Source organism: Peromyscus eremicus, chromosome 5 (assembly GCF_949786415.1).
Source record: "Peromyscus eremicus chromosome 5, PerEre_H2_v1, whole genome shotgun sequence".
NCBI classification, from domain to species: domain Eukaryota; kingdom Metazoa; phylum Chordata; class Mammalia; order Rodentia; family Cricetidae; genus Peromyscus; species Peromyscus eremicus.
In genome coordinates, this window is record NC_081420.1 from 4,864,771 (window position 1) to 4,879,928 (window position 15,158).

General features: G+C 43.6%; 1 protein-coding gene across 1 annotated transcript in view; it reads right to left on the reverse strand.

Moving 5' to 3' along the window:
- Positions 1-15,158, reverse strand: part of Ntrk2 (neurotrophic receptor tyrosine kinase 2) — a 341,393-nt gene that overhangs the window by 148,230 nt on the left and 178,005 nt on the right. The window contains exon 13 of the mRNA XM_059262791.1: positions 4,382-4,570. Coding sequence (XP_059118774.1) covers positions 4,382-4,570 — 189 coding nt within the window. The remainder of the gene's footprint in view (positions 1-4,381; positions 4,571-15,158) is intronic.

A 15,158-nucleotide genomic window follows, 5' to 3' on the forward strand; every position in this document is an offset into this window, starting at 1 on the left:
AAGTCTATGGATAAAACACATCCCCACCCATCAACTCAAGACATGATTTGGAAGTTTTTCTGTTAATATGCTTTGTTTCTGTTTTTCAACTCAGAAGGTGAGCTTCCACCGCACCCTGTCAAAATCTTCTCAACAGGCAAGGAGAAGGTAACAGCACAGCTGCCCTTGGGCCGGGTTTGTAAATCCTACTGGTCAACCACCCCATGGTGTAAGACGCTGTGGTTTTCAGACACATCTACACAGACTATTTGAATAAAGACCAACTCCAGACTTGATGTTGCTGAGCTCCTCAGCTCCATCTTGCCATCCTGCTCGATCGAGGAGATGGTCTATAGTCTAAGTGACACAGCACTTTGAGGGTTTAGTCATTAGAGCACTCTGCTTTGTCCTGGGAAGGCAACTTCTTGCTTGGCTAGTTATGGAAGCTAAGGAGTGACTTCAAGATGCTGTCTGGCCAGGATTTGCAGATAACCATAGAACTCTTCTCCTCCATCAGGCTTGGATTTAGCCTCCTTTGGTTCCTGCAGTGATGCAGGAGCCTCCAAATACCAAATTATTATCAGGCGGTCTTGGGGGAACCTCTGGGCCCTGCAATAAAGTAGACAGACTTTCTATTGGAAAGTGCTCAGGAGCAATTCAGCCCTGTACACATTGCTCTAAAAATCTTGCAAACCTTCTCTGGATTTGGTGAATGAATATTACCATATAGCTCCTGATAGTGCAAAAGTATGTCAAAGGGCATGATTGCTCGTTACTCCTCATTGGAGCAATCGTATACATCATTTAAAGAAACCTAATCTAATAATGGTATTTGTTTGTTGTTTAAAGCAAAGGTACGTTTGTACTAAAGCCGTAACATTTTAGTCAAGCTACTTCTAAGCACTGTCTACTAAATGAGGTATTTACATCAGGGGATCCTTACAGTCTAATTCAGAGGGGCACTAGCAGTCCATGAGCTTGAACTGAATCACACTAATACATTCTTACTTGCCCCATTTAGCATTTGAAATCTTGAGCCATTCAAATAAAAGAATAAATGTCTACTATTCTCTACAAAGCCCATGCCCCAGTATGGTCTTTATTATGTCATGCCATTTTTTCCACAATAGCCCATCTCTCCTACTCCTACTGATTTGCCAGATTCCTAAAAATTGGATGCAAAACCTTTCTGTAACCCAACCTACCTCAATGCTCATCACACTGTATTGAATCATGTGCTGATCCAGTTGGGCCTGTCTGATGAGTCTCACCACAATCAGAGGTCAAGCCATCACTACCACAAAACCTCTGGTTCCTACCATTGTAGAAGTACTACATCTAATCAATGAATACATAACATATTGAAATATACTTTCTAGAATGTACTCTTACAATTCAGTGAGAAGAAACAGATGTCACTCTTGGTGACATAATATGTGTAGTCTAAAGTCAACATCTTTGAATATAAAATAGAGTTTTAAGAAAGACCAGTAGACATAGTAGTGTTCAGTCTAAACCTGTGATGGATTCCGAGAGATGGTGGTGATGCACAGTTCAGTGACATTTGTTTTAAGGGCATGAGGGAAAGGCTAAGCTATCTTCATAAGCCTTGTAATGATTTTTTGTCATCACCTTGCATCTTTTGGGAAGAACCCCTCTTAAGAGGTTATTAGAAGTCGGTTTGTTTAGGACATTCAATAAAAACCACCTATCTGAAACTAATCTCCCAGAAGTTCATGGACTTAAAGCCACATACACTTCTGCACGTCCAGTCTCTGTGCTTAAGCTTTGAAATAGTTTAATTAGGATGATTGTAATTTGTTTAGTCAAAGAAAAGATTTCATAAAGCTTATTTTTCTAAAATTGCCTAAATCTAGTTAAATTGCCTAGCACTTAGTTAAAAGTATATCCAATAAAAACAACATGCATACAAGTTTGGTAGAAATTAAACCAATGAAAAAGGACTGTGATGAATTTGTTACAAATCCATTGGTAACTAATACTTCAGCAATATGTAGTCACATCTGGTCAACATCTGGTTGATGTCAAAAACTCACTATGTCCTGTCCTAGGTTATGGTTATTGGCTGAAGTTGCTGCTTTCCCAAGGCTAGGACTGCAGACACACATCAATACGGGCATACTCACACAGAGCACAGGATGGCACAGACTCAGAAGATTAATGAACATACTAGAATGAAGTGTGACATTGACATGGGTAGGGGCGGGATGAGAAGGGTAAAATCTTCATTTCCATTTCTTTGGCAAAGTATCCACGGAAGATATGTGTTTTTTTTTAAAAAAAATGTTTTTAAAAGATAATGTCTGGAAAAAAATTAGTTTCAGATTATGTAAGATAAGACATGTCTGAGGACACCAGGCCCAGAAGGGTTTTTAGGTGGAGAGCTCAGTGAAACACTGTAAGGAAGGACTAGCCAAAGAGATTTGGTGGTCTGGAGCCCAGGCCAGAGGCCAGAAGCTGAGGGAAAGTGAAGGGCTCCATCGCTCTCTTACAGTCCAAGTATGGGTGACACAACATGGCTGAGCCACAAAACCAAAAGGCCTCCAGAAATAATCAAACTGTTTTCTGAAATCTCCATAGATTTTAAATGCAAACATCCTCTTCCACACAATCACTGTCCCTTTAAATAAAGGAATTTTTCTTTTAAGAAATATTTTTTGAGAGCTGATCACTTGGTATTGGATAATCAATTGGCATGCTCTTCTCTGGGGAAGACTGTTTCTCCCACTGTCAGTATTCCACAGTTGCCTATAGTGCTTTGTGTAGGGCTGAGGCCGTGTGGCATCCCTCCATCCACATTAACGTATCTATTATTGCCTTTGTTCATTCATTCTTATTGGACATACTGGACCAATGGTCTCTGCTTGATGATTCAGCCTTACTTCTCCGCCATTGAAAAGGAAAGCAAACTTTATGTTAATTTTAGTGAATCTCAGCTCTTCAGCCTGGGGCGAATAGAATTACACCACACAGTCTAGCCCTGATGGAGACAGTAGTGTCCAGATCAGATCAGATATTCCTAGGCAGAACGATGGGAAAGACCCCAGATTCTCTTACCACAGCATCTTGCTTTTTCTTCATATTTGACTGCCATGCAGATAGACATCTCAAGGGTCCTGGTGATGTCAACCTCCACAAAGCATACCTAATTCTAAACAATATCTCCTCTTATCTCAGCCATACCATAGTTATTAGAATCAATAACACCATGACTTTGAACAATACTTAATGTTCAAGGACGTCACTAATCTTTAAGCATCTTTTTGTACTTGTCAGAAAACAAATTCAACTAACATCTTGGGGAGGCACTGTCTCACACATCACAAACTTATGGTAATGTTAACCCTAACATTTAGCTCCAACTCCAACCTTAAACATTCCTTGGAATAAATGTAAATGAATAGAAAGAAATGACAATTCTTTTTTTATATACAGAACGATCTCATTGCTCAGCCCTCCCCCAATGAGTTTTCAGCAAAATATCAGTCTCCAAACCTAACTTTATAATTGTCTTCCTTAACCTCTGTAACAGTGCAGTAGAGCAGCACTTTAGGTGGGATATAGAGATATAGCTAGACAAAGGACAGCCGCCTCAACAATGCCAGGGAGCCCCTGGAATCAGGGATGCCTGATGTCCTAGCCCTCAAGGCCTCTTATTCATACATGAGAGTAGGCCTGTATTCAAATGGAGAAAGCTTGTGTGTTCATTATACTGCTGCTCTTAAGGTCTTTCCACACTTTATATCTATCTGGTCAGTGGCTCAGAAGATAGGAAAAGAGGCCCAAGCTTGCCAGTAGAGGCTGATGAGCTAGTGTAATCATTAAAAGTAAAAGACTTCCTCCTTCTCATATACTTTTTGGTGTAACAGTTGTGACTTCACAAGGCCTTATGCTAGAAATCAGGATGAGAAAAGAATACAGAACTACCCCAAAATCAATACCACCTGTATGAAACGCAGAGCCTTACTGACTGCCTAGAATGCATGCTTTAATTGCTTTCAATAAGCCAGATTTAAGTTACATCAATTGCCTGTCAACTATAAATTATGTGTATGCATTCTAATGACACTTCTGCTTTTTGTCTCCATCCTTCTCCAGATAAGCATGCTTGATTATAACTTCATGTTGACAAATGATTGTGGAAAATGGATTCCAAGAGAAGTCCATATCTGCCCACAGTTCCCAGCCTAGCAGGAGGCAAACCCTGAGAATTCCCTAAGTAACCAATGAAAGAATCTAGTCTGTAGGCCAAAGAGTGCAAGAATCCTCAAATATTCCACTGCCCTCAGCCCCAGCCAGCCTTGTCAGAGGCCCTGATAAACAGAATCATCTAAGCAGCTACGCAGCAAATGGGTCAATAAGTATAAACAGCTGTACTTACATGTGTCTGGCTTGAGCTGGCTGTTGGTGATGCCAAAGTACTGGGGGTTTTCAATAACAGGAATCTTGGTCATTCCAATAATGACAGCATCAGGACCGCCCTCTGAAGAGGATGGAGTATTACTCCCATTGGAGATGTGGTGGAGGGGGCTGGCCGAGTCATCGTCGTTGCTGATGACAGAAGCCGGGCCTGGAGTGAGAAGAAGCATAGGCATTCTGTAGTTTAACTGCTTCAGTTGAACTTTAATTCATACACACTCCAAATGCATGACTGCAGTGGGTTTTGGTATGCTCAGAGTGTTGCCATCATCACTACACCCTACTTTTAAGACATTTCTCTTACCCCAGTTAGTATTTATCTCCCATTTCCCCCATTCCCAGTCTCAGACATGCACAAATTTCCTTTTCCACTCTGATTTAACAAACCTTGGCATTCCCTGTAAGTGCAGCCAATGTAATTCATGACTTGTACTTGGCATCATGTTTTTAAGTGAACTCTCAGTGCCATGAGCATTGATACTTGCTTTTCATTGTTGAGTGATCCTAAATTGTATGGACACGGCATGTGCTTTTATCTGTCCCTCTGCCCATCGAAGAGTTTGGGGCTCTGACTAACAAGATAATTCAGCTGTGAACACATGTGCACACACTTTTGTGGGGACACATGCCTCCTTTGCTCTTGTGTGAGATTGGTAACTCCTAGGGAAGGCCTGTGCTTAACATTGTGAACATCTAAACTGATTTAAAAATTCATTTACAAAGTGGCTGCACAATGCTCTGTTAGTCAATTGCCACCAACATATGAGGGTTCTAATTTCATTTCCATTTTCTGTAGCTGCATGTGCAGCTCCCAGGACCTGGGGTTCTATGCACACCTTGAGAGCACTCTGTCAGGACCTGGGGTTCTGTGCACACCTTGAGAGCATCCTGTCAGGACCTGGGGTTCTGTGCACACCTTGAGAGCATCCTGTCAGGACCTGGGGTTCTGTGCACACCTTGAGAGCACCCTGTCAGGACCTGGGGTTCTGTGCACACCTTGAGAGCACCCTGTCAGGACCTGGGGTTCTATGCACACCTTGAGAGTCATTGAACTCCAGGCACAGATCCAGGACACCTGTTTATCTGGTGACTTAAAAGTGGTGTTGGGCATTTGGAGATCTGAGTTTCTTATCTTCATACTTTTAGTCACTTCTTTGTGGCTCTATATCTGCTTACCATTGGGGTTGTTTAGAGAATGCCCAGTTGTTATTTTATGGACTGGAGTGAGATTAGGGAAATGAAAATGCATTACAAACTTAAATGTGATTCATATACATTAATGGACAATATGACATTATTGGGATCCCTTTATATTAGAGCAATAGTTAAATTATTTTTAAGATTTAATTTTTTAACCCAAAACCTCAAAATATATGCCTCTGTATTCACTCCACTACATTTTGTCCAATCAATATATCTACTGACTACTCAAGTCAACCAGAATTGGCAACCAAAGATAAAAATGTGTGAGAAGACTCCAGAACATTGAACATCACATGGCTAGGCGCTTCACATGTGGAAATCCATCTTTTAGACATGGATCACACAGGCCTGTGAAGTGTATGGAATGAGCACACTGTCCCTGGAGAAGGTGGAAGAGGAAGAACAAGGACCAAGCAAAGAAGGGCAGAGTGAAAGGGCAGAGTCAGACGCCCAGGCAAGGCAAAGGCTTGCTAAAGAGGGATGCCTGTGTTACACTTCCGTCCGAGGGAGTGTTTTCAACCCCACCCCTACCTCAACCCCCCCCCCCCAACATGCTTCAGGACCTCTGTGCATTCTCCTCATCCTTAATTACTTCCATGTAAAGCAATTACAAAAACAAAGATTGTTTTGTCGGATTCTGATACAGCTTGAATCCCTATTCAATATAGCGATAATCCACCCACCAAACTCCAAGATCCATTTTCCCCTATGGGGATTATTGTAGTTTGTAGTGATAACAGTCGGACATTCCCCAGCTGGTTGTGTCTTAAACAAAATGTGTAGGGGGGAATCCTACTGCTATTACCAGTATTTTGAAAAGCAGTCTCTCAATGGGAGTGCATTTAAGTTGGGTTTAATAATATACTCTGGCTGGATTCTGCAAACATGTCCTTGCACAGCCAACTTAAAAACCACACAACACTCAAAGCCAAGGCAAGCCCACTGGTTGTGCTCATCTTGTGTCTTGCTCATCTGGGTTCGCCAACAGTGGAAATCCTGCCAAGAATAGCTGTAAGGACAAGTTCTTACTAATAGCCCCAGCCATCTCTGTTTTGTGATCTTTCTGACAGCCTATATCACTCACCTTCTAGCCAGTGATAGAAATGGAGATGTGCTATGCCTGGGTTTCTAGACCTTGTCAGTAAAGCTTTCCTGCCACTGGCTCCCTTGCTAGGTCCCTGGAGCAGCTGTTTCCTTCCATAAGGCTACCAGCTACCAAAGCTTGCTCCCTCAGGACCCTCAAGGGAGGTGCAGTCAAGGCTGCATATTTCTCAAAGATCCCAGGCTCCACCTTGACCCCTACACATGAAGAAGTTGTCATCTTCAAATATTCCATGTGTTCTCATAAAATTCCTTCTGGAACCACAACAGCAGTTAGAAACATGTTGGTGCTGGGCCAGGGTGGTACATGCCTTTAATCCCAGCACTCGGGAGGCAGAGCCAGGCGGATCTCTGTGAGTTCAAGGCCAGCCTGGGCTACAGAGTGAGATCCAGAACAGGCACCAAAACAACACACAGAAACCCTGTCTCGAAAAACCAAAAAAAGGAAATACATTGGCTTCATTTGGTTTTGTCTCTCGTTGTCCTCTGGCCCCAGTTAGGCTGTGAGAATCACAAGACTGCTGTGCTTTGAGTAGAAGAAACTGGAGATTTTTCCAGGACTCCAGCTTTAACTCACCTGCCAGCTGCACACCGGAGCTCTTGTACACAGTATCCTCTAATTTGGGTCTGACCAAAGAACTCACTCTCTCCTCTTCTATGGCCACCAAAGCACACTCCTTGTTCCCTAATCCACTAGCTAAGGATCAGTCAGTCCCTCATATAACTTAGTGAAAAGGGATAAGGGCTGAGGACATGGTGACCACGCACACAGAAGGGCCTGAATTCCATCCTGGCACTGGTAGAAAGTAAGACAATTTTTCAAAAGCCTTTTCACTTTGCAGAGAGTCACCGTTGACAAATGGAGCATCACAAACCTCTACAATTCATCAGAGGAATATTAATTCAACTGCTGTTCCCTTCATTAGTGATGTTCCAAAGCCAGGAAGATTGATATGGCTGGCAAGGTTGTGGGAATTAAGACCATTTTTCTATGAACATTTTAATATAATGGAACGTAGAGCACAGAAAGTTGGGAGGGGGGAAAGGCTCCCGGTGGGGACAATGAATGTCTATATAATTTGACAGCAGCCTGTCTGCACATTTCATGATTTGTGTCTTTGTGTGTCTGTGCACGCAGTTGAGCAGACATGTAAAAAAAAGGAGACAGAAGTCAGAGGCACACCACGGTGTGTTATAAGAAACTCATATGAGAACTTGAAACTGTATTTAATATTAATTCAAGGTTTGAATTGCTAGGAATGTACACCACTGCTTTGTCTGGGGTAGTTAGTTCCAATAACAAGCTGATAAACAGGAAGTATACATGGAAACACTTTAACTCACTTTTATTTCAATAGAAAATAAAAAGAAGTACAGAGAGATATAGCTTTCTCTCATCAGAGCTACACAATAACATACCCTATATATTTGACTTTTTAGATGTTTCTAAGTCTAACCGAGCGTATTTTCCAATGATTAAAATGGCCATCTGGGAAATGAGCTTCCTTCTCAATACCAACAATGCGGAGGGAGGGAGGGAGGGATTGCTACTTGTAAGCAACTGGATGTATTGACCATGCTTTCCCGTTTCCTACAGGCTGGTATTTGGCCCCTAGGACCTGCTGCCTAGTCTCTAGACACAATGAATACCTTGTCCGCCAGTGCATCTTCCCCATACAGACCAACACAGCCAACACCTCCATCACCTGCCTGTGTGCTCTTCTCACTCCAGGCCGCCATCCACCTGATCCTTCACCTTAAGGCCAGATACCACAGAACTCAGGAGAGCATGGAAGCCAGAGCCTGCTGATTTATGCAGTCAGACAGTCCTACATCTGCCTCCCTGGTTCCTCCTCACAAAAACAATAAGAAAAGCTCTTGGCTTCATTTCCCCGTTTTCTCTCCCTCCTGACTGACTAGAGAGTCTCTGTGCAGCCACACACCATGGCATGACATGTTCCCTCTTGGAAGCTCTAAGTCAGGAACTCTCTTCACAGTGGTCCTCTCTCCTAGCTGTTAGTATCACCTCACGTGATGAATATAACAAAAGTCTCTACTGGGCTATAGTTGGGACATTCTCAAGAATAGTCTATGCTGCCACTTAGGAGGGTACAACACACTTTTGAGCATCTCTAAGGGCAAGCACACCTCTGTGGTTAAAGGTGTCTAGAATGTATTGAGGTGGGTACAGTGATTAGCTTCTTAGGGGAAGGAAGACACCATCCTCCAGTACTGCAAGAGGGAGAATGGCTCACCTTCCTCTCTTGGCACACACATCCCTGAAACATGAAGAACACCATGGACTACCCTGGAACTAAAAACTCTCTGATGTCTCTGGAAAGGAAGGGCTATTTCTGAAATGTGCCCTTTGGGAGCTTCCTAGTGCCCCATGATACTGGAGCTTGGTGCTCTGTCTAACTTTTCCTCCATTTGGTAAGAGGTTTTGCATTAGAATCTTTGAGGCTAGTGAAGGAGTGAAGGTTGGAGACTTTTCCCCTCCCAGGATTTTTCTGCACAGTCTGTCTCAACCTGAGCTTGGTCCCCTGGTCATTTTTGGATCACTGGACAGACACTGCTAGAGAACATTTAACTGGATAAGGTCCCATGTCAGGGTTAAAAAGATAAAGGAAACAAGCTTCAACCAGGCAGTGGTGGTACACAACTTTAATCCCAACACTTGGAAGGCAAAGGCAGGCAGATTTTTGTGAGTTCAAGGCTAGCCTGGTCTGGTCTACAAAGTGAGTTCCAGAACAGCCAGGACTGTTACACAGAGAAACCTTGTCTTAAATAAGTAAGTAAGTAAGTAAGTAAGTAAGTAAGTAAGTAAGTAAGTAAGTAAGTAAATAGGAAGAAAGAAAGAAAGAAAGAAAGAAAGAAAGAAAGAAAGAAAGAAAGAAAGAAAGAAAGAAAGGAAGGAAGGAAAGAAACAGCCTTCCTTATATGGCTGGGCAAACGCAGGACAGACAGCTCAGAAATGGGTGGCTTTCTTAAACACGTCTGTACCCACTACTTAGGAATTTTACCTACAGCCAACCTTGCTGCAAAAAGGAACAGCAACCAAGAGTCTACTCATGATGCTCAGATCTTGGAAATCCACAGGCATAATAGAAAACCGTCTTTTCGTGCCTTCCATGTAATTCCTCTTCTTTGTCTTTGTGCCCACACCAAGCAGAATGGAGGTCCTGAGAGATCACACCTGATTTGGGTCCTGATGATGAGCCCTACCATCTGCATTCACTGCACGTGCTACGGGCTCTGCATTTCTATTGTCCGCATTCAGTCTGAATGCAAGGAACAGAATGTAATCAAGCACAAATCACAGTGTCTGGATGTGGAAGTCTGTTTTTGAGAAAAAAAATCACCATAAATGAACAGCTAATTTACCAGTTTGGAATTCTGTTGCATCATAGCCAACAGAACCAAGTTAAGAGCCACACTTGCCCAAGCTTGCCCATTCAGCCAACTGTGCACCGCATTGTGGCCCTGGTGTGGTTCTAGTCTGTGTCTTTAACCTTCAAAAGCCACCTCTGCCTAGAGCAGAGACAGCAGCTGGCATGCCCGCTGCATTCAAAACAAGTCAGCTTCATCGTGCAAACCTACTTACTGCACAGAGTTTGCAAAAGTAATGCCTCTTCTAGAACACAATAAGTGGGTCTTTGCTTCAACAAATCTAAAACTGGGAAGACAGAAAATAAGTCAAAGACCAATGAATAGAGAGAGAACCTGAGACCAGTGAATAGAGAGAGAACCTGGGCAGGTTCTGTGGAGCCAAGCTACAAAATCCCAGTAAAGCCAGAGGAGGAGTGACTACTTACCCCTTACCCACACCTTGTCTTGACTTCCCCAACTCCAAACCATGAAACATTTGAAAACCACAACAAAACATAAAATAAACTTCGAAAGAGAAATGGAAACTGGAGAAACCTTAGTCATATGACTCAATAATACACCCCCACCCACTCAATAACACACCCCCACCCCCAAAAAAAGTTTAAAAAATAAAAACCACTGAGACCAAGACTTTCCCTCAGCCCTGGAAGCTGGGCTCCAGATTGCTGTGTGAACACTTGTATTTCATCCTGAGAACATGGAAGTTCAAATCAGAAAGAGACAGCAACCTGTCTTCCAAGTAAATGGCCCAAGCCTGGGGTTAACAGCTCTTTTCCCTCACTTTCTTCCTTCCCCTTAAGTGGTGAAATCATTCCCTCACATTGAATCATCCAGCAGGACAGCCGTGGGGGGTGAGGACACACAACGCGCTTGACAAATGTGCCACAGCTTTGCAGCAATGTGGGAAAATAATGAGAGAAAACAGATCTTATCTGAAGCTGAGAGAGGCAATAGAAAGAAACACAAAATTCCTAGGTAGGGGGAGCTGACTCCGGGGGGCAGTTGAGGATACTGGAATGCTACATGCATGTCTGCCACTGAGTCGCTGTGTGATGGGCAGCATGTCTGCCGCTGAGTCGCTGTGTGATGGGCAACAGGCAGCCCTTACAGCACCAGACTCTACTGGACACATATATGTGGGACCCTGTTGTTTAGAGGGTCTCCAGCAACTAAAGGCACAATAAATATCTATTCCTTGGACTCAACTGTTACCTTAGGAAACCTCTGGGTTTGAAAGTATTTTCTGTACCACAGAAAAATCTATAGTTGTAGGCCACTAAAGGAGCAGAGGTAACCTAAGTCATATGTTTCTTTGCTCTGGGGCTCTGTAGTGATCTTCAGAGTCAGTTAGGGTCAAAACCCGGTTCAAGAACTAAGTGAAGCAAAACAGTGCAGGTAAAATCTTCTCTCAATGAGACTTCACAGAACTGCTGCCCGGATTGTTCCAGGCTTAGGCTCAGCCATGTCTTCCTGGAATCCTGCATGCCAGGCTTGCAGCCTAAGCTGATATTTACTTATTTCACTAGTTAATTATCCAGCTAGCTAGTTAGTTGTTGAGGCGCAGGAAAATAAACCCTGGGGCCTTAAGCAAGTGCTGACTTTCACAATGGTTGAAGCTCACAATGGTTGAAAGTCACAGTGACTTTCACAAATAGTTGCAGTTCATCTGAATACTTCCGTCCAGATTTAAGAAACCAGAATGAAAGCTTAGCCACAATGCAAAGCCAGATAAAGATCCTTTGCACAGGCACCGAGTTTCACTCATTAGAGAGTCTGGCCCAACCGTGTCGTGCTCGTGGACTTGCCATAACCAACCCTACTCAGAAGGTTCATTTTCCTCCCGGTCATTTTTGAGGTTGTCTATGCATTTGTTTCTTGGACGGTGCTGAGGATCAAACCCAGGCCTCTACCACCAAACTATCTCCTCTGCCCCTCAATATTTGTTTGACTTACCTTTTTAAAAGTGAAATCATAGATTGCATTTTTCAAGACTGTTTTCTTTTCCATTTGAGTAAAATTCAGTTACTTTTTTTTTTTTTTTTTTGAGACAGGGTTTCTCTGGGTAGCTTTGGAGCCTTTCCTGGAACTCACTCTGTAGTCCAGGCTGGCCTCGAACTCAGAGATCTGCCTGCCTCTGCCTCCCAAATGCTGGGATTAAAGGCGTGCGCCACCACCGCCTGGCTTACTTTTCTTTTTTACAGAGCCCCACTAATGGTCAACATTCACCTCTCACTGACTGTACAATTCGGGATTATTTCTACCCATTAACTTACAATAAACACAGCGGCATTGAACATCTTTCACATCGGAGGTGCTCACCCCCTTTTCAAGCATCACTGTAGTTGGGTAAATCCTGTTATAAATAGAATTGTTACTGAGGACAAGCTTAGTCAGAATGGCTTTGAGCTATATCGAGTCTCACTTTTACCAACAACACATGAGTGAGGAGTCTACAGTTGAGGAGTCTATAGCTGAGCTCTAGCCCAATGTGCAAGTGAAAGGCAAGCCACTTCCTACTTCCTCTCTGCCATTCATGCAGCTGAGGGGTGAGCCACTTCCTACTTCCTCTCTGCCATTCATGCAGCTGAGGGGTGAGCCACTTCCTACTTCCTCTCTGCCATTCATGCAGCTGAGGGGTGAGCCACTTCCTATTTCCTCTCTGCCATTCATGCAGCTCCACATTACTGAGCAGAGATTTGGCAATCTGTCTGCACCCCTGAAATCATTACCATGCTGCTTCTTGCAGGGTGCTGCATTGCAAGGGTGCATCAAAGAACATTCTAGATAAGAAAAGTATAGGCATGCCTCTTGTTCAGCCCCTACAATACCCACTTGATCTTCAGCAATATCTTTCCTAGATTACAAATCACCTGAAGATGCTGGCAAGGAGTCAGATCAAAGACGCTGATACACTCAGTTACCCCACACTGTAACAACAGATGGGGATATGTTCTGAGAACTGGGTTTTCTTCAGTCTTTTTAAATTGCCTTTCCCATATTCAGAGTTGCCAAAATTTACCAAATTTTGGGACACTGTAATTAATTGAGTTGTCTATGGAGTAGTTATTTATCCAACTGGCAGGGCAGAGACTTCAAAGAGTAATAGCTTCAATGTTTGCCTGAAGGGGCTTTTGGTGGAAAGAGAGCCACCCTAGAAGTACTTCAGTGTTGGGGATAGGTGGACTCAGAGGAGGAGAAGCCACTCCATCCTAGAGGAAAGATGAGGTTACAGGCGACATATTTCTGCATTCTATAACACAGATTAGAATTAGCCAAACACAGAGTGGGGATACAGAAAGTTGGGTGTTTGCAATTTGCTTTTGGTAGATGCCACACTTCAGATTTTGAGCTTTGAATCCTTTCTCCAGGTTCCTGACTCACTGGAGACATTCGGTGGCAGGAGCAGACACAGCTCTCACCAGCCAGGTGACTGTGAGCCTGCCATCAGTGCTCCATGGTGCACTGCACTGCCAACACATTTGGATGTTAGACATGAAACAATACAGAAGTGTCAGCAATCTTGGGCCAGAAAGATACTGGATCAGTTCATCTTAGACAGATCATTTTGGCTGCAGGATGGAGTCAGAATTATGAGAGAGAAAGACAAAGAACAAGAAACTGGCCAAGAGGTTTAAAGAGAAATGAAGTCTGGGGAAAACTATAGCCTGACCTGGGTGTGGGGAAGTGGGACAGTGAAGAGGAGATGCGCAGAGTTAGAGAACCAGTGACTGACTACAAGTCAAGGAGGGAGTCACGATGCTTTCAGCTGAAGACAGTGAGGTATATGATGGCACTGTCCATAGAGTCCTGAAGGAACTTGGGACAGAAACAACTTCACAGCTCTAAATTAAAGCTTCTAAGACACAAATCCCAGATAAGACATTTATGCTGTGGGATGTCTTTCTATATGCTGTGAATATGTGTTGCTCTCATTAGCTAATAAATAAAGCTGCATTGGCCTGTGGCAGGGCAGGATGGGGTCAGGTGGGAAAATTCAGGAGAGATAGTGAGAGGAGAAAGGAGAGTCAGGAGAGACGCCAAACTACTGTACAAGGAGCAACATGTAATGGGATGCAGGTAAAGCCACGGGACATGTGGCAATACATAGATTAATAGTTATGGGTTAAGTTAAGTTATAATAGCTAGCTAACAAGAAACCTGACCCATAGGCCATACAGTTTGTAAATAATATAAGCCTCTGTGTGTTTACTTGGGTCTGAGTGGCTGCAGGACTGGTCAGGACACCGGAGAAACTTCCAGCTACACATTTAGGGTAAAAATCCCTACTGAGGTATTTGGGAGGAAAGGAGAGAGACTGCTTTAATTTAGATTTTAATGTCCCAAAGGCCTATGGGTCCATAGGGTCCCTGGAGTACAGCTACTGAGAGATGGTGGGACCATTAAGAGGTGGAGCCTAATGCTAGAACTTTAGGTCGTTTGTGAGTGTGTCCTTTAGAGGACTGTGGCACCTCAGGCTTTTTACTTCCTACCAAGGGGTGAGCAGTTTTGTTCAGCCATGCACTCTTGAAGGGATGTGCTGTGCAATGTCCTCCCATGGGCCACAGAAGATGGATGGGATCCGTTACAGCTATGAGTCAGTCAACCTGTCCTAAACTGATCGCTCAGGGGCTTTGTTATGGAGACAGAAAGCTGACTAAACCTGGGAAGCATTGGGTTGGCAGGTCTGGGGCTCAGGACAGTCAAAGCTCAGGGCCCTTAGGGAACCAGAGAAGGGAAGTGAGGTCTGGATGCAGCTCATTCCCTGTTTGTTTTTATTCACAAACACAAACAAGAGTACCCAACTGAGGCTAAATTTGGGTGAGCTTATTCCTGACTTGCTGATGTCTAGGCTCCCTATAGGAGGGGCACAGCCACAATGGGGACAATACAAGCTTTGGAAATACAAGAGCTTCAGAGAGATGAAGTGGCTGCCATTCTCCCAGAAGCTCTGGCCATTCAACTGCTCCTTTTGATGGATTGAAGCACCAGTCTTAAAACAGAAACAATACTCTCCTTTTATTGTGGTGGTCCACCCATGGGGATTG